We start from the raw sequence: 23,852 nt of genomic DNA, 5'->3' as shown, positions 1-23,852 counted from the left end.
TCAAGGCGTCTGCTACAACATTGGCCTTTCCTGGATGATATTGTAACTCAAAATCATAGTCCTTTAAAAATTCCATCTAGCACCTTTGTCTCATGTTTAGATCTTTCTGATCAAATAAATACTTCAGGCTTTTGTGATCACTTAACACAGTGAACTTTGATCCATAAAGATAATGCCTCCAAATTTTTAAGGCAAACACAATTGCTGCTAACTCTAAGTCGTGAGTTAGGTAGTTTCTCTCATACACCTTCAACTGTCTTGATGAATAAGCTATCACTTTCCTTTCTTGCATCAACACACAACCAAGACCTTGGTATGACGCATCACAATACACATCGAGTCGTCCTAACGGGTCTGGTAAGATGAGTATTGGTGATGAAGTCAATCTTTCCTTCAACTTCTGAAAACTTTCTTCACACTCTTTTGTCCATTCAAAGTTCTTACCCTTCCTCGTTAACCGAGTCATAGGCAAAGCGATCTTTGAGAATCCTTCGATGAACCTCTGATAATATCTAGCTAGTCCAAGAAAACTTTGAATCTCATCAACATTCTTTGGACTTTCCCACTTTGTTACTGCTTCGACTTTACTCAGGTCTACTGCAATACGTTCTTTACTGATAACATGACCAAGAAATTGTACCTCCTTCAACCAAAATTCACATTTCGAGAATTTCGCGTACAATTGGCGGTCCTTTAATATATGTAGCACAATTCTCAAATGTTCCTCATGCTCTACCTCATTCTTGGAATAAATCAAAATGTCATCGATGAAAACTACAACAAATTGATCTAAGTACGACCTAAAGATCATATTCATGTAATCCATGACTACTGTTGGAGCATTAGTCAAACCAAATTGTATTAATAAGTACTCATAATGTCCATAACGGGATCTGAAAGCTGTTTTTGGAATATCCTCCTCCTTCACCCTGATCTAATGATATCCAGACTTCAAGTCAATCTTCGAGAATACCGATGCTCCCTTTAACTGGTCCATCAAGTCATCGATTCTAGGCAAAGGATACTTGTTTTTTACAGTAGCTTTATTAAGTTGTCTGTAATCTACACAAAGTCTAGAAGAACCATCCTTCTTCTTAACAAACAAGACTGGAGCTCCCCATGGCGATACAATCGGTCTAATAAATTCCTTCTCTAACATCTCATCTAACTGTTTCTTTAACTCAGCCATCTCCGAAGGTGACATTCGATAAGGAGATATACAAATTGGTCCAGTGCCTATAACCAAGTCTATAGAAAACTCCACTTCCCTAACCGGTGGTAAACCTGGAACCTCTTCTGGAAAAACTTCCGGGAATTCACAGGCCACTGGAAGATTTTCAACACTAGGGGTTTCTCCTTCTTACATAGAGAATAACATCATAATTTTTTGGGTCAGAGTTTCCACCTTTATGACTTCTCCACTATCTTCTCCAAACGTTAAAATTTTCTTCTTGCACCCCTAGTTATTATTAAATATTTTAAATAAATAAACATTTTAATTTGTAACGGGATTATGTTTATTTAACCGTAAATTATATTCTAATTATTTTATGAATTTCATACAATTCAACGGTTATCGTAAATTAGGTTTTGCGCAAACATTAGAGAAAACGCTCGTGGACTTTCAACAACGATCAACAACAAAAGGTGGGGGCAAGGTCTCGTATACGTTGGGACGGTTAGCGTAAAATAACTTAATATATATATGTGTGTAGTGGTGACCCAAGCCCTACTAGCGATAAATAAGTAAGGAGAGCCTATTCTCGAATAATGATTTTCCCAAATCACTAATCGAGCTTATGCCGACCTTAATTATTTATCATAAGAATGATCTATGATGATTTGAGGTTGTATTGTGCTTAAATTGTTTGATTAATTGTCTAATTGTTTATTTTATTTATACTTGAATGATTGTGATTGATAGACTAAGAAAATGATCTATTAAGGAGAGAAACAACAACATTGATTAGATATTAAGTGTTAGATCCCCAATGAAATAAGGGAAGTTGGATACATTGAGTAGTTGTATTTGGTTGGGTTCTGGCTAAGGAAAAGACTTGGTCGACCATGTCCTTTACGGTCCACCTCTCTTACTTGGGAAGTCAACCATACATTATTCACTGTATAAACTGAACTAGTTCTATACAGATAAGGATCATGCCAAGGAGAAATAGACAAGACATTTAATGGATTTAGCACTCAACCAAAGTAATTAGATAATAACTATGACCTGAAAGGTTGATACAATATTTCCCAAATATTAACTAAATACTTATGGTTGAGAGTTGCTACAAGATGGTTGAGTGATCATATAGACCTGCATTGAGGAATGTGTAAGTCCACTGTCGTGCGGTATGGGACGTACGAGGTTGATCAGTCGCCTACAATCCCGACGGGGATTATTATTTATGCATGCTATGCAAGGCGAGGGTCTTGGCCTGAATCCTCAGGGACGATTGACTTATAACACCTAGACTCCATGTGAAGTTAGGTGGCGTAGCTCTTGGTAGTTGGGAGTACGTTGGTGGCATCTAGTCTTGTGATATCTGATCTTGGTAAATGGGATAGGTATCCTTGACAGCGTTTAGTGGCCTAAGTCAACATATAGTTCAGGGATGCATTAGAATAAACACTTATAATATGGGATAAAGATACGCTTGTTCAAATATATATATATATATATATATATATATATATATATATATATATATATATATATATATATATATATATATATATATATATATATATATATATATTACTATTTTACAGCCTATTCCTACTTTAAAACTTGTACGTAAATCTTAGCCCTGTATTCTTTTTGTCTTGCATCTTTGGATTGATCTATGACGATCAGGCGACGAGCTAGACCATTTAGGAGGGAAGACTATGGAGTGACAGATTTTGATAATGTCAAGGCTGAAGGTTGATAGCGTTTTGTCAAACGCTTATCACATCGTTACTACTACGTAATATTATATACAGTCAGTATAAGTGTCAGTCCTGTTGGACTTAGGAGGTCCTTCTGTTAAGCTTTCTTTTGATTTTATTCATGTACTTTTATTTTAAGTTTTATCTATGTGGAAAGGCCACTAGTCTTAACGGTGTCAAACTTTATGTAAAACATATTTGAAGCATATATATGTGAAGTAGTATATTTTAATTAATTCAGTCTTGTTATTTAAAAATTTTAAATTTTCTGTATTTTATTTTAGAATTTCACTAATGGGGCATAGGTTGTCTCACCATGCGCTATCAGATTCTTCACCAGATTGATAGCAAATATGTTGTCGATCTTCATGGTAATCGCTCCATGATTCTTCCCAGTAATCTCTTCGACCAGATTCACTATCCAATTTGCTTGACATACACAAAGAGAAGCAATTATGTACTCTACTTCACACGATGATAGTGCCACTACTAGTTCCTTTTTTGAACTTCAAGAAATTGGTGCACCATCTAGCATAAACACATATTCAACTGTGGATTTTCTATCCTCAGCATCACTCACCAACTTGAGTCGGTGTATCCCACTAGTTTGCATTCTTTTCCTTCATCAGCTGCAGGAAACAAAATGCCATAGTCGAGAGTTCCTTTGAGATACCTTAGTATCCTCTTTGTTGCTTCTAGGTGTGATACCTTTGGCTTCTACATGAATCTACTCATCATACCTACACTGTATGCTAGATCCGGCCTTATGTGACAAAGGTATGAAAGTTATCCAATGAGTCTTTTGTACTGTGTTGGATCGACATCATCTTCATTTGTGTCTTTAGACGGTTGCAATCTGGGCTCAGCTAAAGTCGAAGTTGGGTTGCATTCTTGCATCTCAAATCTCTTTAGTATTTCGTCTGCATATCTTCTTTGGTGCATCATCAAGCCTCTACTACTCTTGTAAAATTCAATGCCAAGGAAATATGAGAGATTTTTTCCCAACTCTAACATTTCAAATTCCTTACTTAGATCATGTTTGAAATCTTCAATCCCCTTCTTGTAACTCCCTGTTATTAACAGGTCATCGACATAGAGACATAATATAAGTAATTCACCATTGATTCTTCTTACGTATACTACATGCTTTGTTGTGCACTTCACAAGTTTGTTTTCCCTTAGGAAAGTGTCTATCTTCTTATTTCAAGATCTTGGAGCTTGCATAAGTCCATACAGGGCTTTATGCAACCTGTATACCTTTCTTTCTTCGCCTTGTTTCACAAACCTAACTGGTTGCGCAACATACACTTCTTCATCTAAGGGGCCATTCAGGAATGCACATTTCAGATCCATCTGACATGTGTGCCATTTGTTCATGTTTGTTAGACCAACAACCAACCTGATTGTTTTGATCCTAACAACATGTGCAAAAACTTCATCGAAGTCGATTCCTTCCTTTTGAAGAAATCCATTCGCCACAAGTCTTTCCTTACGTCGAGTTACTTCGCCTTTGGGATTCAACTTCACCTTATATACCCACTACACATCGACTTCCTTCTTGCCTTGATGCAATTCGATAAGTGACCAGGTGTTTTTGTCTTCGATGGACTTCAGTTCCTCATTCATTGCTTTCACCCACTTCGAATCCTTCAATGCCTCAGCTGCATAGACTGGTTCAACATTTGCATAGGAAGCATATTGTACCAGCTCACCTTCATCATTGACCATATCATCTGATGTAATCAAACATCCTTGCAATCTTGCAGGCACGTGTCTTGTTCTTTGAGGTCTACTTGTGCTTGTTTGACCTCTGACTTCTTCTTGTCGAACTTCTCTTTCGACTTCACTTACTGATTCTTCACATAAAAATCTCACTGGATACTTCTTTACATCTTCAGTCCAATCCCATTCCTTAAACTCATATATGATCTCATCCTTATTATTAACTTGTTGTATAAAAAAGAAGTCATTATTTGTAGCTTGGGGGCACTTTTACTTTTTCTTTAAAAATAAGTTGCTTTCAAACACATAAAATTAATGTAAACGACACACTAATCCAAGAATACTTGCTTTAAAGGGTTCTTTTTGTAACACTTTCTCAATTTTTCTAAGGAATCTTAAAGTTTCAGCTAACTCAAGAGGCAGCCTTTCATACGGCAGAGTCCTTCAAAACCGTGTCCATTTCACTAGAGCATATTTAAAAAATAAATTAAATCTTGTTTTTTTTATAGAATTATAGTATGACTTAACTCATATTTATAAAATCAAGTCTAAATTATGGATATGAAATATTTGATTTTAATATTACTATCTCTTACCTGCAAAGTTATTGGATTTGATATTTATATGAAAATGGTGGATTCTTCGAATGGGTAGATATTAAAGATTGACATTATTTATTTTTAGAAAAACAATTTGTAAAATGATAGAATTAAAATTTATACTGAAATTTATTGTTTAAAGCACTTTTATATAAATTTATTTAAATATAAATTATTTTATTTTAAACTATTTTTATCAGAATCAAATCAATTTATTTCAAATTAATTATTTTCACAGCAGTATAAAAAATTTAAAATGTCATTAATTTAATAATCAAACTATTTAATCTTTATAAATATATTAATAACATTAATAACAAATCAATGAGTTAATAAAGATGAAGAGGAGATATCCTAACTACGTGGATACCCTTGATCAAAGGTAATTTATTAATTGGGGTTTCAAACTTTTCAAGTTTTTAATGTTTGGATTCAACATCCACAAATTTTATCCTTTGTCGAAAAGGTTTTGAAGTCTTTGGTTGTGTCGGGTAGTGCTTTCTATTCCTTCGTAGAAAAGCTTAAAGTTCTCAAAAAGAAATTAAGAAGTTGGAACAAGAACATCTTTGGGTGTGGATGAGGCGATTAAGGAGTTGAATGCTTTGGACTTTGAAGTTGCTAATGTTGGTGGTCTAGATGTTGAAGTTATGGCTTCTAAGAGGTCTTTAGCTTCTAACGAAGTGTGGCATTCGAGTTTTCTTAAGGAGAGTATGTTGAGACAATAGACTAGACAAAAGTGGATTGGAAAAGGGGATTCTAATTCCAAATTCTTCCATAAAGCAATGAATCATAGATTTCAGAGGAATAGTATTTTGGGGATTGATTCGAATAGTGGTTGGGTGGATAAGGTGGATGAGGTGAAGAGAGAGATTAAGAGTCACGTTGAGACTAGATTTCAAGAATTATTTTATAGAAGACCTTCTTTGAGGGGGTCTTTTTTTTCAAAGGTTGAATGACGATGTTAGGTCTTTGCTTGAGAAGCATTTTTCCTTGGAAGAAATCAAGATAGTCATTTGGCATGGTGACGGGGATAAGAGTCTCAGTCCGGATGGTTTCAACTTGAACTTTTATAGAGCTTGTTGGGATATTATGATGGATGATCTCTTGAAAGTGGTGGAAGCTTTTTATCATGTTGATCGTGTTCCTAAAGTTTTACCACTTCGTTTATAGCTTTAATTCCTAAATTGGATAATCCTCTCTCTCTCTCTCTCTCTCAATCTATCTATATATATATATATATAATATATATATATATATATATATATATATATATATATATATATATATATATATATATATATATATATATGAATTTAGACTTATTTGCTTAGTGGAAAGTATGTATAAGATTATAGTCAAGTTTCTTATGACTAGATTGAAAGTGGTTATTCATAAACTCATTTTAAAGTGTCAAACTGCGTTTGTTGCTAATAGACAAATGGTGGATGGTGTATTGATTTTGAATGGGTTAGTGGATTTTGCTAAAAGAGTTAGAAGGATTTGTATGTTGATCAAAGTGGATTTTGAAAAAGCTTACGATTATGTTTCGTGGGATTTCCTTAAAAGCACGTTACGAAGGATGGGTTTTGGTGTTAGGTGGTGTGGTTGGTTAGAAGCTTTGGTGTTTAGTAGTTCTATGTCCGTTTTAGTTAATGGAATCCTATGGTGGATTTCAAAGTTACTAGAAGGCTTAGACAATGAGACCTCTTTCCCCTTTTCTTTTCCTTTTGGTAGCGAAGGGATTTGCAAGTTTCTTTGGGGGATATTGAAGATTTTCATATTAATGATAATATGCATGTTGATTTGCTTCAATTTGCGGATGGTACTATCTTGATTGGAGAGGGTTCGTGGAATAACATTTGGACCATTAAAATTTCACTTAGAGGTTTTAAGTTGGTGTCGAGGCTTCGGATGAATTTATCCAAAAGTCATATTTTTGGTCTTAACCTTGATTTCGATTTTTTGCAGACGGTCGCTTCTTTTTTGTCTTGTGGTATTTGTTTGATCCATTTTGTGTTTCTTGGTAGTCCAATGGGATTAATCCTAGAAGAAAGGAGGTTTGAACACTGATTGTTGACAAGTTGAAAATAAGGTTAGTGGAGTGGCATAATATATTTCTATCTATTGGAGGTAGAGTAGTCCTTTTAAATTTCGTCTTATTAAATATTCCAATCTTCTTCTTCTCTTTCTATAAGGCTCCCAAGGTTGTTATTAATGACATAATCAAGATTCAAAATATTTTTTATGGGGAGGGGGTGAGGAAGTGAAGAAGGTTTGTTGGATGAGTTGGGACACCATTTGTTTTCCTAAAGAGGAAAGGGGTCTTGGAGTTAAACATTGTGGTATGTTCAATTTGTCATTACTTTCAAAGTGGAAATGAAGGAACTTAAATGATGAACTTTTTTCGTGGGCCGATTTTCTTGAGTCTCGTTATGGGGATGTTAAGAGCGCAGTGTTGGGGGGTTCGACATCTTTTAAGAAAGCTTATTTGTGGTGGAGGGATTTATGTGCTTTAGGGAATTCAATTGATATTGATACCCAATCAAATTGGTTTTCTTCTTCTATCTCTTGTAAGCTTGGTAACGATAAGCCTTTGGACTTTCGACGACATAATTGGTGTGGCTCATCCTCCTTTTTAGAGTTATTTCCTTCTTTACATAGGTTGAGTCTTTTGCCTTTTTCCAAAGTGGCCGATGCAGGATCTTAGATTAATGATTCTTGGGTGTGAGATTTGGATCTCAATGGGAGGATCTTTGATGTAGATGAGGTGTTGTTATTAGATGAGTTATTATCGATTTTGAATACGGTGAAACCTAAGTCGGATGAAGAGGATCGTTTTATTTGGTGGAGGAAAAAATGGTTTTTCGATTAAAGATTGCTACAAGAGGATTCGTGAGTCTTGTTTGGTGAGCCTACTTTGGATCCCAACATAGTTAAATCACTTGATCAATTATGGAAGACCAAAATTCCAAGCAAAAATCTCATTTTTGGATGGCGGTTAATTCTCAACAAGTTACCTACGAGAATGGAGTTGGCGAAGAGAGGAATTATCGGGGGAGCTCATAATATGGTGTGTCACTTGTGGTTTTTAAAAGATGAAGATGTGGAGCATTAGTTTTGTTCTTGTTCCATTTCCAACTTCTTATGGAACAGTTCTTGCTTATGGATTGTGGTAGATTGTCCGGCTCTAGGTGACTCGCTTTTAGATAGACTTATTTATTTTAATTCTTCTTCCTCTTTTTGTTTTTTTTGTCTTGTGTTTTTTTGTCCATTTGATCATGCCGGAATTCGATTCTTTTTAAAGATCACTCCCTTGTTAATGGAAGTGTTGAGTTTTTATGAAGACTTTATCTTATGATTGATTTTTGGCTTTTCATAGAAGAGGAAGAAATATCTCTCGATCTAATTGTTATAATAACCCCGATATTTGTTGGGCGTAGTTGTTTTTCTCTCTTTTTGTGTTTCTTGCCGGTGGTTAGCAGGTCTGGTTTTGTTGTTGGTTTAAGTTTTCGCGGAGTCTTTCCTGGTTGGTTTCTTGGTTGTATAAGTGTTAGCACCCATAATGCTCATTTTTTATTTCAAATTTTTTATTACTTATAAAAAAAACCTCAAAGTAAAATATTATTAAAGAATTATACAAGAAAAAAAATTATACGAGAAAACAATTTTTTTAAGGTTTAGACCAAAACTCAAGGAAGTAACAATTACAATCAACTGCATTGTTAAAAATCTTATTGAGAAAATTCAGTGGGATATATCTGATGAATTAGGGCATAGAAAGAAAATAATATTAATTGAATATGAAAGAAGTTAATTCACACTTTGTTCCTAAATAAATTTTGCTCGATACAATTTCACTAAATAAAATCATCATAATCAAAAACAATGTTAGTAAGGCCACTTGCACACACACATTTTCTTTTATGTATATACGAGAGTCTTTAAAATGAAGTTTATAATTAAATAAAGGTAGTTAGAAAAAATATCTGGAAACTTGATAAAGAAACATAGAGTTACATTCTAGCTAAAGGTTATACCATCTTTTATCATATACATTTTTAATGGATAAATTAACCGTGATCAATTATGCATGAAGAGAGGTAGAGGGAAAATTCATAGATAGAAACAATCCCGACACACGTAATTATACGAATAATAAATCACAATTTTTTTATTAATTAAAAAGTAGAAATAAATTTTTCTATCTCCTTTATATCCCCACAACCATCCCATAATTCTAATTTTAAAATGAAATTAAATTTAAAATAAATTTAAAATTTTCTCTCTTCTTATTAAATATTTATAAGAATAAGGACTTATGTGTGTTTTCATGCAAGTATTTTTTGAGGTAGAGACACCAAAACAATTAGGAAAATCTCTCATAAAAGTCTCTAAAATCAGGGCCGACCAAATTAATTCAGAGGCCCTGTTCTAATTTTAAAAATAGACCTAAATTTAAAAAATATATAATTTTAATAATTAAAATGACAAGCAAAAGATAAAATTATATATTAAAGAAATAAAGTACCAAAAATTCAAAGTATTGTTTAAACTATAAACATCATTTCATACAACTTAAAGTAACTAACTATTTAAAGAGTCTTCCTACGAATACTTTTTGAAGCAAATTTGTTAACTAAGTCTTCATATTTTATTGTCTCCAAAATATCATTTTCCACTGCTATTAATGTCAATCCATTAAGTCTTTCCTGTGACATGGTAGACCGCAAGTAAGTCTTTAACAACTTCAATTTTGAAAAACTTCTTTCTGCAAAAGCAACTGTTACAGGAATAGTCAATAAAATTCTATATGCAATAATTGTATTAGGAAAACAATCCAAACATTTCAAAAATAATAATATATCAGTAGGTCTTATGGTTTCTTCAGGCAACATTTCTCTTAGTAACTTCAACTCTGCAAAAAATTCATTCCCGTCAATATCAGATTGCTCATTATGTTTCAATACATGTTCAAAGTTACTACAACAAGACTTCAAAGTTGCATCATCCAATGATTGTAATTTGTGAGAAGTAAACAAAAAACCAAAAATACTTTCATACTCTTGGTATTGCTCAAATCTCTTATTAAGAGAAACAACAGCTTGATCAACAAGGTAAAGAAAATAATTAACTCTGAAAGATTCTTCTTCTGATAGCTCGACTTCTGGAATATTCAAATTCTTATCAAATTGTCTTTTTCTTTTAATTATACGCCTTTGAGGAAATATTGGGGCAATATTCAATTCCACCGCAATTTCCTTAGCGTTAACTAATGCCTTATAAAAACTTGTTTCTCTATATTCCTCAAAATATGAAATCAACCCCTTTATATTTTTCATAGCAACATCAATAAGCATATCTTTTTCTTGTAAAAACTTGCTAACAGAATTAATTGCAAATAGTATTTCAAACCAAATAATTATGGCCATCAAAAACTCAAAATCACCAAGCTCATTTGTTGCTAAGGATTTAGCTTCATTTTGTATTTTAGGATCAAGATCATTTTCTGACACTTCAAGTAAAGCTTCTGTAAAATCTAACATTTGAGTTCTTATAGCTTTGACACTTTCTACACGACTCTCGCAACGAGTGGATGACAATGATTTTGGTGTCAACCCCTTTACATTATCTTTCAAAATTTTCCATCTCTTAGTAGAATTGGAAAAAAAATTGTATAAATGCGTTGAATAACTCCAAAAAAATTCCTAGCTTTATTACAAGAGTTAGCCACATCACACAATGTCAAATTAAGACTATGACAACCACAAGGAGTATAAAACGCTCTCGGATTCATGTCTAAAAATCTCTTTTGTACACCTTGATGTTTTCCTTTCATATTTGACCCATTATCATAACCTTGCCCTCTCACATCAAATAGGTCGAGACCAAGTTCTTTCAATTCATTTTGTAAAACATCAAAAAGCCCTTAACCAGTTGTATCATTCACATTCAAAAATCCTAAAAATAATTCCTCAATACTAATAGAAGCTGAAGAAATATCCACATATCTTATTATCAAAGACATTTGCTCTTGGTGACTAATATCAGGAGTACAATCAAGTATCACTGAAAAATACTTTGTCTGTTTAATTTTTCTAATGATTTCAATTTTAATCGCAGAACCAAGCAATGAAATCAATTCATTTTGTATTTTATAATGAATGTGAACTTTTTGAGTTGTAACACGTCTAACATGTTCTTGGATGATTGGGTCAAATTCAGCTAACATTTCAATCAAACCCAAAAAATTGCCATTGCTATCTTCGTACAATTTCTCCTTAGAACCACTAAAGGTCAAATTATGTTTAGCAAGAAACTTCACTATTGAAATAACTCTTTTTAAAACATATTTCCAGTGATCATTTCTTTCTCAATTAATCTTTGAGTCGCTTTATCAATAGTTTGAAATTTTTGCAGCCTTTGGCGATACTCATACCAAATAGTCATATTTTTAACATGTTCCATACCTAACTCGTGCTCTTTAATTCTTGCACCAACATGTACTCAATCACTATAACCCTCATTTGCTAATTGTCCCCTGCAAATTCCATTTTTAAAAACTTTACAGCAAAAACAAAATAATCTATCAAGCTCTTTCGAATAAATAAGTTAATCTCTATCACACATCTCTCAATTTGCTAAATCTCTAGTATACAAATTAGTCGTAAAACGTCTATTCAAACTATCTCTAGGACCCTTCACAATAGAATTATCTCTTTTAGGACCTTTCGCAACTAATAAATCAACCATTGTAGGTTGAAGACGATCCCAATTTCTTGGATCAAATATATCATAATCAACATTATCATCATCATTATTAATTTCTTCAAGATTATCAACATCATCATTATTAACTTCATCAACAATGAGCACACTATCAAGATTATCATTTTTAATGGGCACAGTATCAAAATTATCATTTTCAAAAGACGCACTATCAAGATTATCATTTTCAATGGGCACATTATCAAGAAATTCAACATCAATATTATCAACATAATGACTTTCATTTGAAACTTGTGGTTCTTTGGTTAAAAAATTATCAAGAGCTCCTACTTGAGATTGAATTAACTCTTCAATTTTTTTCTTTTTCTTACGCTTATCATTTTCACATTCATACTTCCTATTCTTAGGAGGCGTAGTAAAAAAAACCTGGAATATCTCACTATTTCTTTTATGTCTGTTGATGATCTACTAATAATCCTGTTGTGAAATTGTATCCCTACACATTAAATTATTACATTAGTAATAAGAAAAATAGAAAATCAATTACATTTAAATAAAGGAAATTATACATTAATCATAAAAAAAACATTGAAAATTAGTAATTAAAAATTAGTTAAAAAAAGTAAATTAATATAATAATATTTAATATAATATAAGTTCATCCATAAAATAAAATATTGATATTGTATCACTTTCTTTTTCTTTTTGAAAAAAATAACTATTCAAATCATACTTATTCATAAAATGGTACTACTAATCAAATCATACTTATTTACTCATAAAATGCCAAATCAAATTCAATTAAAAATAATATTGCAGTGCATACCATTTTTTTTCTAACAAGATCCTCCACCAATTTATTAATAGTAATAATAGAATAATATTAATATCCAACAAATCCTATTAGCACTACTACTGTTACTGTACCACAGTACCAAATAAAAAAAAAATCTGCATTTTCAGCAACTTTTTTCATATCGAGATTTTTATAATTACTCTCTTTTAATACCTTCAAAGTCAATTTAAATATTCAATTTATTCCAATTAAAATTACTCTTTTTTCTACCTTCAAAATCAAATCACAGTAAAAAAGTAAATAATTTTTTATATGGATGGAAAGAAAGTGATTCAAGAAACAAACCTGATAGAGAAGAGGATTGATGTGCGGCGATGATACAACGTTTTGTTACAGTGGTGCAACGAAAGTTTTGTTATAATGGTGAAGAGAAGGTTTTTAGAGAAAAAAATTGTTTTCCTTTTCCTTATTTCACGAATCTGAGAAGAGAAAGAGGGAGAAGATCAAAAGTTTTTCTGATACCAAACGTTTTATTTTCCAATATTTAATTTTTTTTATATATTCAATAATAATAATAATAATAAAATATGGGGTCCCTATAATTATGAGGCTCAGTGCTACAACACTCCCTGCACATGAATAGGGCCGACACTGTCTAAAATCTCTTTAAATACAAACACTCACTACTATAAAAAGTGTTTTTTTACATCGGATGTGAAATGCATTTTATCTCGGTTGTAGTACCGAGGTAACGAAGGGTGTCATGAAAAGTAACGATTTGTCACCTTAGTTCTTTAAACACCAAGGGATAAATTAATTTGCACATGAGTTTTTGAACCTCTTCATCTGCATTTTTATTATTTATAAAACTAGCGCCTCATATATCTCGGTTTACAATAAAATCGAGGGGTAACATATATTGTTTCTTTAATTGAAATTCATTACATTATTTACACAGAAAATAAATAAAAATGATTTATATACATACTACAATATTTACCCAAAATATTACATTGTTCACACAGAATATTAAAATAAAAATTAATTTATCCCTGAAGATCATATGTTGGATCTTCGACTCCTTGATATTTGGGTAAGATCAAATGATTCATCTTGTAGTTATTTGTTTCTAATATAAAACAAAAAAAAGGTTTAAAAAAAGTTAGAAAAATAAATGATTTTCTGCTTAAATGAATATTTAAAAACACAAATCTTGAACCTAGATAATTTTTTGCACTTGCAATCCATCATAGGGAACTCTTAATGACAAAAGTTAAAGTGGAGGACGTAAATAATTTCAAGCGTTTTATGACATTTCTTTATCAATTATAGATCACTTTGCTAGAGCACATGTGTGTGCAACATTTTGATTTGAGTGGTGGTAAATCTATATATCACTTTGCTAGAGCACATGCGTGTGCAGTAGGAGTACCAAAAATATATGTCACGTAATCATGTCGCTTTTATAGCAACTCAGAAGTTTTTGATTGCATTGTATCCTTCATCTTTCATGTTTATTGTATATGGTATTTGGCATAAGTTATGGCAACCATGTTATATTGTTGCTTTAAATGATTTTATTTATGTTTAGGCATTCTTTTTCAATACGTACATCATTTTATGTGAGTGTTGTGTTATTGATGATCTTATCTTTGCAAATGCCTATGTGTGTTATATTTGTATATGTGTGATATAAGATACTTCTCATGGATTGCTTTGTCTCTTTTTGATGTTGTCAAAGGGGGAGAAGCATCTGCAATATGAAGTTGAGATGCATACATTCAGGGGCAGCCTTTATGAAGACACACGACACATTGTCTCAAGTTTTTCCATCATAAAAAAAGGAGTATGCGAGTGAAATTTCCAGTTAGATGTGTTTTACATGATTTCAAAACTAGGATACTTTAGCGCTTATGCATATTGGACGGTATCCTCTGAGTCTTAATGTGCATCTTAGCATTAGGAAGTATAAAAACATTTTCAAAGGATTTAGAAAAGGTGTCATGCATTAAAAATAATTTTTTATAGGAAAAACAGTCTATCTGTCGACACACACGTGCTACAGGTCGACACATGTAAGTCATTTTTAAATCCTGTAGCATGTGCTGATTGTATAGGTCGACACATGACCTATATAAGTCGACACATCCGATATTCAGGTCGGCTCATGTACTCCATTTTTAAAGTCTGTAACCTCTGTTTGATGTGTCGCCTCTATAGGTCAACATATGACTTATACATGTCGAAGCATGACCTATACATGTAGACATATGCATTGAACAGGTCGGCACGTGACTTACATAGGTTGACACATGCAACTTATATTTCCAAAAATTCATAACTTGTTTAAATCTTTTGCATTCCTTTTGCCTCAGAACATGCATGCATATAAATACTTTATACATGCATCATTTCTAGAAAGGTTATAGAGTAAACCTACACGAAACCGGGATTTCAAATAGTTCTCATCATCTTCAACCTTATTTTATGCATACACACACAAACTACACATAATCATTATTTGTTTGGGTGCCATCTAGAATTAGGGTTGAGAACTTCCAATTTAGGTTGATTGAATTATAATTTGGATTGAGATCTTTGAGAGTTTCAAATAAGAAAACTAAGGTGAGTTTTCCATCAAGATCAATTTTGGATTTGAAGGTTTTGGACAAGATTACGCAATTTGGATCCGGTCGAGTGAAGACTTTAATGAACGAGAGGTTTTTGCAAAAGAGTAGCGTGAGACGACGGATCATATTGGTAAATCTTGGGTTACAACAATTTGCAGTTTGGATTCGATCCAGTGAAAGCTTTGAAGAATAAGGGGTTTCTTGCAAAGAAGTAGCGTGAGAGGGTGAATCAAATTGGCATTGTTGGGTTACTTGATCAAGGGAAGAGAAGGTGTCAGAATCACATAAAACTTAGGGTTTGTAGGGTTGGATTGCTACATCTCTCTTATATACATACTTTTGCAAAGTAAAGTTAATTTCATTATCTCAATTCAAGTTTAAATTGAGGGAAGATGTACCCATAGCAAAGTCGATTGAGGAACTACCTAAACAAATCCATGTGTACTCTCTCTCTCTCTCTCTCTTTTATTTTTCACTTGCAAATTGTTGAAATCATCGACCGTGCGATCAATACGTTTGGATAGGATTTTTTGATAAACCTTTTGAAATAATTGAGTTGATCACAATCTTTTAGATTGTGATTGGATTTTAAGATCAACAAAACCATATAAGTTTCCAAACACAATTGATTGCACACAAGGTGTTCGATAATTTGTCTCAATAGAATTTTTGTGTAATTTATTATTGGGAATAGACTATCCTTGTAGCATAGCATTCAATTGGTAGTGGTTAAAAGTCTTTGATTAATTTGTATTCATTATCATACATTGATAGCATTAACTCATATACGAGCTTCGATAAAGGTTCGGTTAGACGATTCGATCTGGGTTACTTCCGCTTGCCATAAACTTTTCAAAATAGTTTTTTACTAAACTTTTTAACTTGTGATCTATTCACCCCCTCTTCTAGATTGAAGTCTATCGTCTAATAGCATTTAAACCAAAACTTAAGAGGGGCAACCTAGTTAACTTAAGTAATTTTTGGAGCAATTCGAGTATGACAAGTAACATGATAAAATTTGATGATTTTGAAGCCTTGAACACAAGAATGCATATGTCCTTTAGAAAAACTTGTGGATAAGAAAACATTTGACTTGATTTTGTTCAACACAATAGCCAGATTACTATGGGCATTTTTAAACTACATCGTCTTCCTATAAAATCAAATATACCAAATAATGTTAGTAATTGTTGATAGAATTAAATTTACATTCATAATTGAAAAGAGATGGTATATTGAAGTGATGTTCAAGAGCATATAAATAATAGATGAAAATCAATTCCAAATTTGCAAAGCAAAATAAAACTCAAAAAAGATATGATGAGTATCTTGAAAGGTATTGTGCAATAGCGGCATTAGGACACCATAGTGAAGTCAATCTTTCTAAGTTTGTCATCGGTAGAAAAATTATTATGAAGTTTTTTCAAAATTACCAAGGTTTTGTCATGAAAGTCACATTAGACCAAATTTTATTCCCTCATCCAACTATTTGATTAAGAGCAACATTGATAGCATAAACATCATTAAAAGAGACCTATCGATAGATAGAGTGATTCCAAAAGGATGGTCATTATCATATGTGAGAGAAAAGAATTATGTGATAGTATTGATAAGATCAGGTCGGACAATGATTAACCAATGAGGAAAAAAGACAAGGAACCATTATGAATGAAGTCACAAACCTCAACGGGCAAGTTAACACACACATAATTTGGATAATTCAAATAATCAACAATTACATTATCAACAACCGAATTTGACCTCTTGAATACAAGAATGTATTTGCCCTTAAGATAAATTTATGGATAAGAAAACATCTCGCTTGATTTTGTTCAACCCAATAGTCGTATTACTATGAGCATTGTCAAACTAAATCTTGTTTCTTTAAAACCAAATATACCAAATAATATTAGTAATTGCTGATAAAGTTAAATCCTTGAATTACAAGTTCCAAGTTACATCCATTATGGAAAAAAAAGTATGTATATTGAAGTGAAGTCCAATGGCCTCTCAACAATAGTTGATGACCAATTCCAATTTTGAAAAGAAAAATAACATATTCTAAAGAGATAATGAGTATCTTCAAACGTATTGTGTGACAAGACACTATAATGAAATCACTTTTTCTTAGATAGTCATAAATACACAAAGCATTATGATTTTTTCCCCAATTATCAGTGTTTTGACATGAAGAATCATCACATCCAACCAAATTTTCTCCCCCAATAACCAAGTTCACCAGAAGTAACATTTGTAGTATAACCATCTTTAAAAGAGAGCTCTTGATAGATAGAGCGATTCTAAACCAGATATATTTATCAAATGTGAGAGGAATAATGCCTTATGAAAATCTATTAATAAGATGTGGTTGGGTAGTGATTAACCAATGAGGAAAAGGTTAGGAACCATAAGAATGTAGCATGCAAGTTAACATTCACAAAATTAGGAAAAATTTAAAGGGTTAATAGTTATTTTATCCCCTACCATATGGATAATTTTTGAAAGATTGTAAAAAAAGTTTGGATTCTCTCTCTTATGAAGATTCTCATGTTTTGGTCCTTCAAGAAACCGAATCATCAAAATCAATGACTTGGCTGACCTTTCATTTTTCTATTAACATGGATTGTCAAGTTGATATTTTTTTTATTTTTTTAAGTCTATGTAAAGTCGGGCTACTTTGTAGTCAAAAGTACGGATGACAAAATAATCTGTACCTACCATTATCGAAGGTTGTGTTGGAAATTCACCAATTTTCCGTCAAGAAATTCACCAAAATCTATGGAGAATTTTTAACCGAATCTTGATGAACAAGAACCAATTTTTCTGATTGATTACTCCTCATGTTCTGCACTCTTCACTCAAGTGAATCAACCAATCTTGGTTGCAAGATTTCGCTGCACATTGGTAATGAAAAGAAACAAAATTGAATTGAGGAAGAAAGAGAGATTAAGATTTTCAAATAAGGAAGAAGAAGAAGATATTTCTGCAGAATAACTATTTGCTCTCAAACCGAGATTTTATTCAATTGCACAACTGCACTTATGTTGTGTTATCACAATCAATAAGGGTTACTTCCTATTTATAGATTTGGATTTGCTTGCTCCTCAAACAAAAGACCATAATACATAATTCTCCTAACACTATAAAATTGGGCCTAAGTAAAAATCCATGTCAAAACAAACTCTCTGACACTTCGATACCTAGGTGTTTCGACAATATTATGCTTCGACACCATGAATTACATTCTCAGCAGGTTGGCACCCTTCTTTGGATTGGTAAACAAATTATTTGACCCCTAGTATATTTAGCTAAATTGACGAGTGGATCTTGTTCTTTTAGTTCCCTTTAATTTCACTCTCATGGAACATGGCATCTAACACCGTGGATTATGCTCCCAATATCTTTAGATGATCCAACGAGTTTCTTAGCTCTTGTCGTGAACTTAATTAGAACTTTGTCCAAATGATGTAGGTGGGGTTGAGTATTTAGTTGAAAGCCTTCTTTAATGATTTTTCAATTTTCCAAACCTCCTTCTTTGTTTTCCTTAAGGACAATGATGTTGTCAATATTCTCGTTGAGTCAAATGTCTAATAGAGAATTTTAATCTTCATCATGATAATTTCTTCCTTTAAGATTGCCTAACTTTGAAAGCCACATACTTTGTTCTCCCTTCCCTAAATATTGGTGTAGGAAGGCTTTATAAAGATTAAATGTGATGACAATTTATCCATCGAGGGGTATTGGTGATTAGGCGTATTGGTGAAAAATGTCCTATCAAATAAAATGAAACACTCCTTTATTTTTAAATAGAATTTCACATTATCATTACCGACACACATTTTTTAAAATGATCAATAATAATAAAAATATTAATAAAATCTATGACACACTCAACAATATTATCTCAAATAATATATTTAAAATTAAAAATTAATGGAATGAACTAAATTGATTAACAAAAATATTTTTGATGATATAAGAGTAACCTTTAAAATTAAGTTAAGGAGCCGAAATGAATTAAGTTAATTTTTTTTTTTATAATCATCAAAAGTTTTTGATGCTATATATAATTTTAAAGGAGATTAGTACATATTTCAAAACTAAAAAAAAATATTAGTCTTATTTCAACATATTTGGGAAGGTTAATGTAATTTCTCTATTAAATTATTTTAAATTTTAAATTAAAAAGATAACCCAAAAAATAATTTAAAAACGTAATTTTGATAGGACATTAACCTAAGAAAATATAAATAGTTATAGTAGAGAGAGAAAGGAGATACTACTAATTACGTAGGAAAGGTTCATTTGACCGTAACAGAGTCCCATTGGCCATTGTTAACGGTGTAGTGTACCAACCCCACACAAGTTACAAGGAGTAAAGACGAGTTACCGTTTCATTTCCCGTCCTTTATTCTGCAGCGTCACTACGAGAGCTGCCCAGTTTCGTCCATTCATAGTTCTGTTCTTATTTCTCATTCGACAAGAAAATCATATCCTCTTTTATCATCTTCCTCTATGTCCCTTTCCATTGTCCTGTCTTCTACCACCCCCAAGAAATACAGTAATAGTCCTTCCGTGACAAAATAACCATTGACAAAATAAATAACCATTGGGTTTAACATTTTTATCTATAAAAAACATAAAATATTAAATAATATTAACAATGTCTTTTTCTCAATGCTGTTTGTTTTGGTAGTATTTGACTTCTCTTTCTCAGTTGTTTGTGGTTACTGTTTCGACTCCAACTAACACAAACTCGAGGTAACAGTAACTAACAATGGACAAAAAACAAGGCTTCTTCTCCACACTCAAAGACGACTTAATCAAAGGCCTGTTGCCGGCGAGCGGTGCTACTCCGATTTCAACGTTACTCCGGCGGCGGAAGAAAGACCATGTTCCTCCACTGGACTTGCTGTTTGCAGAAAGATGCCTCTCAAGGCCACCGGTGGAAACAATGTCGCCGTTGAAAGAGGGCCCCGAGGAAAGAGAATGTAGCTTCTCTGTTTCCTCCTCTTCCGATCTCAGGCTGCTGCTTGGTGTTCTTGGTGCTCCTCTGGCTCCTCTCCGTGTCAGCATCACCGAGCCCTTTCCTCACCTTGCTATCAAAGACATTCCCATTGTTTGTTTCTCACTTTCCTCTTTCTTTTCTTTGAAAAGTTTATCTTTTACTATTTTGTATAAAAGATTATTAGTGTTACTTAGTTACCAAAGATTTTCATTACCCTCTTATTGGGTATTGCTACAGGAAACATCTTCTGCTCACTACATATTGCAACAGTACATAGCTGCTTCTGGGGGATTGAAGCTTCAAGATTCTATTTACAATGCTTATGCAATGGGAAAAGTGAGGATGATTGCTTCCGAGTTTGAGACGGCTAACAAGCTTGTGCGTACACGGAACCCCTCTAAAGCTGCACAATCCGGTGGGTTTGTCCTGTGGCAGATGAAGCCAGACATGTGGTATGTGGAGCTTTCTCTTGGTGGAAGCAAGGTTCATGCAGGTTGCAATGGGAAACTTGTGTGGCGCCACACACCGTGGCTTGGTCCTCATTCGGCCAAAGGGCCACCTAGGCCTCTAAGACGCTCTCTTCAGGTTTCAACATAACTATCTGTTATCAGTTACCTTTTGTTGTCTTTCCATTCTATAATTTAGACTTTTTTATGCTCGCAGGGTCTTGATCCAAGAACAACTGCAAGCATGTTTATGAATTCAAGATGTGTTGGAGAGAAGAAGATAAATGGAGAGGACTGTTTCATTCTCAAAATATGTTCCGATCCATCCACGTTAAATTCCCGAAGCCAAGGTTCCACAGAGATCATTAGACATGTTTTGCTAGGACACTTCAGTCAGAAAACAGGACTTCTTATTCACTTGGAAGATTCTCATTTAACTCGTATTCAGAACAACGGAGGCGATGCTGTATATTGGGAGACAACAATCAATTCATTTCTTGATGATTATAGGCCTGTTGAAGGGATAATGATTGCTCACTCGGGTCGTTCTCACGTAACACTTTTCAAGTTTGGAGAAACAGCAATGAGCCACACAAAAACAAGGATGGAAGAAGCATGGATAATTGAAGAAGTGGCTTTCAATGTCCCTGGCCTTTCTGTGGACTGTTTCATTCCTCCAGCTGAGCTAAGATTTGGTTCTGTGACTGAAACCTGCGAGGAGTGATGCTGCAGCAGTGAATGTGTAGCAATGTTGAAATTTCTGCATTGGCCTCTGAAAACATTTTAATAGGGAGAATCATCATCATATCCCCAAAAGTGAGTTCAAACATTCCCTTTGGTGGATGATTTTGCACAGCAAGGTTTATTTTAAACACTTGTTTTCAGTTTGGGATTAGCTGATCTTTACTGCACGGTATCATTATTAGTCTTTCTGTGAAAATAATCAACTTGAAGATCAAATATCACATGAATTAATATTTTTAGTAAAGTTATTGATGATATTATTGAAGAAGTTGTTGTGATATATAATAATTTTTTTGTCCCGCGAGGGATAAAGAATATTTGGTAATTTAGTATCATGTATGATGCATGTACACTAAATCTAGTTACTATACTTAAGGTGCAAACAAGCGAAACTTCTATGGCTGAACTCTAACTACACAATCGTTTGTTTGGGGTTTTGTAACTTTATTTTCTCATGCTTTATAGTGGTGACAATTTTATCTATAGATTTACTAGGTTATACATCTATTTATTTATTTATCTATCAAACATTTTTTTAATGACCGGAATCTATTTAAAGGTATTAATGAATCTAATATATCATTTGAAATTCAAATGTGAGTGGTTGAGTTTTACATTAACTATGAATGGAGGAAATATCAGATAATAAGAGAATTGATTCATATTTTCAGTGTCTTAAGGTTTTAAGTGTATATTAAGTGTATATGTGATGTTAAGATCTCTCGAATTCTTAATGTTTTAATTTATCGACACATCTGACGTTCCTCAGACTCACTAACAAATAGTTTCAGAGTCATGGTTAGTTTAGTGAAGAAGCAGAAGTGGGATTCTAGTATGGATCAAGGTTAGTGATGTGTGTACCTCATGTTGAATGTATTTCAAGTAATTCAAGTACTGCAATTGATTAACACGGAGGTGTAACCGGTTACAGCAAGGCAAACAACACCAATGAAGTAGCAAAAAATTATGTTCTTCGAAGGCGTAACTGGTTAACCGGTGGCGTTAACTGATTACCACTAAGTTGATTTAATTTCATTGTCAGGTGTAACCGGTTAACCGAATGATGTAATCGGTTACAAGTCTGATTTTTGTACTTTTATGTTATTTCATTTGGTTGTTTTGATTCCCAATCATAATGTAACATTTATATAAATGTATAAGATGCATTCTCATCCTAGATTAATGCATGATTGAATTCTCACCCTCAATTCTTTCTCTCTCTCTCTCTCTCTCTCTCTCTCTCTCTCTCTCTCTCTTAATTTTTCTCTTTCGCTTTCCACATTCCAATTCTCTCCACCATTGTTCACACCAATCTTGTGATTCAAAGTTCTAACATTTGGCATCAAAAGTCTGGTTCTGATCCACAAACACCTAGTGTGCAACATGAGTTTTGTTTACGATGAAATAATCCCTTAAAACCTACATATCCTTGATGCAAAGAATGACATCAAATAGTGTAAGCAAATGAAAGTGTTGTTTGGTTACCAAGATGTTCTTGTAGTGATCAAGAATGGGGTTACTCCTCTTGTCGCTGGTGCAATGGATGCACAACAAGCAACGCATAAGGAAGAGAAGAAGAAGGATTTCAATACGTTGTTTTTTTATCTATCAATGTGTTAATGGTGACAACTTTGAGAAAGTCGGTGATTGTGAATTGTCAAAGCAAGCGTGAGAGATCTTAGAGAAGGCCTATGCAGGGGCTGACAAGACGAGGGCAGTGAGGTTACAAACTCACAAACGTCAGCTCGAATTGATTTAAATGGAAGAAAATGAGACAATCAACGATTTCACAACGAGAATCACTAGGTTGGTGAATCAAGTCAAGGCATACGGAGAAACTGTTAGATAGCAGTATGTTGTTGCGAAAATATTGCATTCTTTAACACCAAGATTTGACAATGTAGTTGTGACAATTGAGAGTTGCAAAGCTCTCTTGAGACTCATGAGAAAAGGATGAAGGAGATAAATTTCGATAAGGCAAAAGCGGAGATCGCTTTGAAAGGAAAATGGTCCATGAAGAGTAAAGGGAATTTTCAGAATTTTGGTGGAAGAGAGCCTCAAAATTCAAAGAATTCGGCTTGTCAAATGGGTGAGAACACCTTCAACAAAAATGGTGGTCAAGGAAACTTTAGAGGTGAAAAGAAGAGGTTTAACAAGAGCAAGGAGAAATGCTTTAAGTGTCAAAGGTTCGTTCATTTTGCAAGAGAGTGGAATGCGAACAAGAAGGAACCTCAAGGGGAGAAGTCAAGG

General features: G+C 33.2%; 3 protein-coding genes across 3 annotated transcripts; 1 reads left to right on the top strand and 2 right to left on the bottom strand.

The window, feature by feature from the left end:
* Window positions 1-3,717: 3,717 nt before the first annotated feature.
* LOC127079047 (uncharacterized) lies at window positions 3,718-10,795 on the bottom strand. The gene is made up of 2 exons (XM_051019459.1): window positions 9,868-10,795; window positions 3,718-4,001 (listed from the first exon to the last, which is right to left on the bottom strand). The coding sequence occupies exons 1-2, from the start codon at window positions 10,793-10,795 to the stop codon at window positions 3,718-3,720; spliced, it is 1,212 nt and encodes a 403-aa protein (XP_050875416.1).
* A 961-nt stretch (window positions 10,796-11,756) lies between these two features.
* On the bottom strand, window positions 11,757-19,859 carry LOC127079046 (uncharacterized). The gene is made up of 3 exons (XM_051019458.1): window positions 19,795-19,859; window positions 11,908-12,375; window positions 11,757-11,790 (listed from the first exon to the last, which is right to left on the bottom strand). The coding sequence occupies exons 1-3, from the start codon at window positions 19,857-19,859 to the stop codon at window positions 11,757-11,759; spliced, it is 567 nt and encodes a 188-aa protein (XP_050875415.1).
* On the top strand, window positions 19,814-21,952 carry LOC127088056 (uncharacterized). The gene is made up of 3 exons (XM_051028969.1): window positions 19,814-20,523; window positions 20,650-20,997; window positions 21,076-21,952. Exons 1-3 carry the CDS (start codon window positions 20,182-20,184, stop codon window positions 21,580-21,582), a joined length of 1,197 nt encoding a protein of 398 aa, XP_050884926.1. The 5' UTR covers window positions 19,814-20,181; the 3' UTR covers window positions 21,583-21,952.
* Window positions 21,953-23,852: the final 1,900 nt, after the last annotated feature.

The sequence above is a fragment of the Lathyrus oleraceus genome, chromosome 5, assembly GCF_024323335.1.
Source record: "Lathyrus oleraceus cultivar Zhongwan6 chromosome 5, CAAS_Psat_ZW6_1.0, whole genome shotgun sequence".
Lineage (NCBI taxonomy): Eukaryota > Viridiplantae > Streptophyta > Magnoliopsida > Fabales > Fabaceae > Lathyrus > Lathyrus oleraceus.
This window is presented reverse-complemented; position numbering and strand designations above follow the sequence as displayed.

Excerpts from the sequence above, each read along its gene's own strand:
- LOC127079047 (XM_051019459.1), bottom strand. The coding sequence starts at position 10,795 with ATGTTAGATTTTACAGAAGCTTTACTTGAAGTGTCAGAAAATGATCTT. Across the intron at positions 4,002-9,867 it reads TAACAAATTTGCTTCAAAAA|GGAGTTACAAGAAGGGGATT; the intron begins GTATTCGTAGGA and ends TGTTAATAACAG.
- LOC127079046 (XM_051019458.1), bottom strand. The coding sequence starts at position 19,859 with ATGAATGGACGAAACTGGGCAGCTCTCGTAGTGACGCTGCAGAATAAA. Across the intron at positions 12,376-19,794 it reads AAAGGACGGGAAATGAAACG|GAAGTATGAATGTGAAAATG; the intron begins GTAACTCGTCTT and ends TCCTAAGAATAG. Across the intron at positions 11,791-11,907 it reads AGACGTTTTACGACTAATTT|GGGACAATTAGCAAATGAGG; the intron begins GTATACTAGAGA and ends TGGAATTTGCAG.
- LOC127088056 (XM_051028969.1), top strand. The coding sequence starts at position 20,182 with ATGGACAAAAAACAAGGCTTCTTCTCCACACTCAAAGACGACTTAATC. Across the intron at positions 20,524-20,649 it reads CTATCAAAGACATTCCCATT|GAAACATCTTCTGCTCACTA; the intron begins GTTTGTTTCTCA and ends GTATTGCTACAG. Across the intron at positions 20,998-21,075 it reads CTCTAAGACGCTCTCTTCAG|GGTCTTGATCCAAGAACAAC; the intron begins GTTTCAACATAA and ends TTATGCTCGCAG.